At 34.5% G+C, this 3,093-nt stretch overlaps 1 protein-coding gene across 1 annotated transcript in view; it reads right to left on the bottom strand.

Moving 5' to 3' along the window:
• The window catches only part of LOC107087324 (dedicator of cytokinesis protein 9-like), a 63,289-nt gene that overhangs the window by 34,253 nt on the left and 25,943 nt on the right, over positions 1-3,093 (bottom strand). The window contains 5 exon segments of the mRNA XM_015378848.1: positions 88-167; positions 315-430; positions 540-629; positions 742-828; positions 2,805-2,926. Of these exon segments, the coding sequence (XP_015234334.1) occupies positions 88-167; positions 315-430; positions 540-629; positions 742-828; positions 2,805-2,926 (495 nt within the window).

Here is a 3,093-nt window from a genome sequence, read left to right as displayed (position 1 = left end):
GATCATTAGATTTCATCCTGGACACTACAGAAAATGGGCTAAAAGTGTTAAAAACCGGAATTTTCCTTTAACATCATTATCAGTGACAAAGCTTCACCTTGATGAAGGATCTCAGGTAATGTTCCAGTCCCTCCTCGTGGCACTGTGCCACTACATGAACCATAACCCTAAAAAACACAAATAGGGGGAAGAGTGAGAAAGGAAAGAGTGCCTCATATTTCCATCTATTGTGATAAAAAATGTTAGCATGTGTTGAATTTATACGAAAATGGCTAACGCAGCTTTTTCCCAGTGCATCAGCGTATGGTCCTTGCCTGGTAACGTTGACGGCCACGTCCTCGTGTGTCGCCCTGGTGAGGACGGAGAACAGCTGGTTGAGGATGGTGGGCAGAAAGTTGACCATCACATGACCTTCCATTGCATGAAGGCTCTAAAACGGAGAAAATCGAAAAAATAGAAGTCATCTCTCCAAACCTTGTCTATATGTATATTTGCCTTCAGGCAAAAGAGCCAATGCATCTCATAGTAGCTCATATTACCTTCAGGTATTTAATCAGCTCCCCCTCTGAAGCTTGCTCTGACATGTCCATGCTTTGACAGTGTTGGAAGAAGTTGTGCAGATGCTGATCCTGGTGAAAACATGGTAATACATTATGTAGAAGGATTTACCTTATCTAGTCAACCCTGCAGTGACTTAGCAGATAAACACAATTAGATTAAAGATGAGGCCAGAGTGTTTACCTGGGTGTAAACTGTAGAAACAAGATGGGTAGAGACTGAGAACAGCGGTTTGCCTCCATCTACCCATTTAATCTCAGAGCCAGACTGCTGCAGGGATAAATAGATATAAATCACTGTGCTGCACACTGATCAATGATAAATCTACTCCTTAAATTGGAAGCAAAGGAGAGCAAAATACTCACAAGGAGCTGTGCCCAAAATAAAAAAAAATCCTTCAATATTAACATATATTTATCCTCAATATTATCTGCTCATAGTATACTCCATACTTTATATGTTAAAATAAGAGAAGCGCTGCTGACACTTAGCGAAAGCTTAGTTAACATAACTGTTGACAAGAATTATTTAGTTATGTTTTTCTCATCTATGCCAGTGTTTTTTTTTTTTTGTTTAACAAATAAAGCCTTAGAAATAAAAATATTTTTAAACATTTAGTGAAGCAAAAACTCATTTTTTCTTCACAGATAAACACTTTTTACTGCAGCCTAACCCTAAAAACAAACACTTTCTAATATCATTGAGGTGTTTTATTTGGACATTTACCATCTCCCACCAGCAGGTGGTGCCAATAATTCAGTCTTTTGGCTTAAAATACTGCTAGTTAGGCTGTTAATCAGCATAAACCTTTGAAAAAAATGAAACCTTTAAACAAGGTTTGTGTTTAGATTATTAATTTAGCTAAGCAATACCAGATACTGTTTGTCAAACTACAAAATAAAAGCTCCCAAAAACAAAAAAGATGAAACATTACACCAAACATTGATCATTTTTGGACTCGCAACAAAAACAACACATTGTGAGAATAAAGTTTTTAGTTAGCTTTTAAAAAAGGTCAACTTTTCATGGTGTGTGAGATTAATGAATTATTATTATTATGAAAGATAATATAATATTGCTAGCCTAATCAGGTTTAAATTTGATTGGCTATGTCTTTAAAATAAGGTTATTAATCTATAAATTGGTGAGACAATAAACAAAAGCTAAATTCAAATATTAAACATAACTAAAAATGTTTAATTCTCTTTAGTGGTATAATTCTGAGCCACAAAGTCTTATATCAGTAGAAGTAATAACATCTTTGTAATGTAGCTAACATTACTGTAAAAAAAATATAATGTTTTATATATGGACGCATGTTAAAGAACATCCTTCTAATTTTCTTTTTTAATAGATTAAGAAAAACCAACCAGTTAGTTTTATCTCATTTTTGTTAGAAAATTGCATTCATCCTGCCTTCATAAATAAAAAAATAAATTTAAAAAAATGTTACGAAAATATTGGAAAACCTGTTAAAGTTTTTGAACATTTTAGAAAAACAGAATAAGAATAAGAAATTTCATAAAGTGTTAATATTTTATTTAATGCTTGGCTAAAAAACTTTTGAAAAAGTTTTGAAAGCCTGTGTTTCATAAATAGTTGGGTCCATTAAAACAAATTAACTTTCTGCTTCCTTTACAATTACATATTTATTTGAAACTTTTCAATTAGTGAAACACTTAGTGGTTTATTTTCTTGCTGCAGTTCTTACTTATCTTACTCCAAAGCAGAGAAAATTAATGGCATTCAGACAAAACTGTACAGAAAAAAATCTATTTTCTTCCTTTCTTCCAAAAAGAAGAAACATAATAAAAAAAATAAAAATGCTAAAGCTGTAGATGCCTATGAAGGACATGCTGGTGTATTATTTACTTAAAGCAGCTGATCTACCTTCACCACTGAAGCATAAGGCAGATACACAGCTGCAGCAGATGGGGGGGTTAACTATAAGACACTTTAGCTGAGATTAGAAAATGGCTTTAATCAAATTAATAACAAAGCAGACCTACATCAAAGACTTCAGAGGATGCCTTGTAAAAAAGCCTCCAGGACCTGCATAATGTCCCAATCCAATCTCAGCTAACAAGATTTTAACCTTGAAATGAATGTAACACAAAGAGGGTCCGCCTAATTGCATTTTTGATATTTAAGGCCTGAATGCAGATTAATTTGTCGAGATTTCTTTGCATCTGAAGAATCAAACACTGACATCATCTTTCCTTCTAATAACATCTCACTACTTTTACCTTGTTGACTCCATCATGGGAGCTAAGATACCCAGGAGGGAGATTTGCAGCCACAGGTAGCTGCTGTTCATTCATGATGACTCTCCCACCATCCCTCAGGAGTGCCAACCAAGCTGAACCCACTGAAGACAAATAGAACAAAGATGCACGTCCAGTAGTACCACTTATGAAGTAATAGGGTGAACCAGCCTGATATTATGCATTAGACACCAATGATTATGCATTTAACCCTCTCCAGGCAGATGTTGCAGATTTGCAACTGCTAAATGCTACTTAGCTAATTACTCCA

The sequence above is a fragment of the Cyprinodon variegatus genome, unplaced genomic scaffold (assembly GCF_000732505.1).
Source record: "Cyprinodon variegatus isolate N-32 unplaced genomic scaffold, C_variegatus-1.0 Scaffold9, whole genome shotgun sequence".
Classification (NCBI taxonomy): domain Eukaryota; kingdom Metazoa; phylum Chordata; class Actinopteri; order Cyprinodontiformes; family Cyprinodontidae; genus Cyprinodon; species Cyprinodon variegatus.
This window is presented reverse-complemented; position numbering and strand designations above follow the sequence as displayed.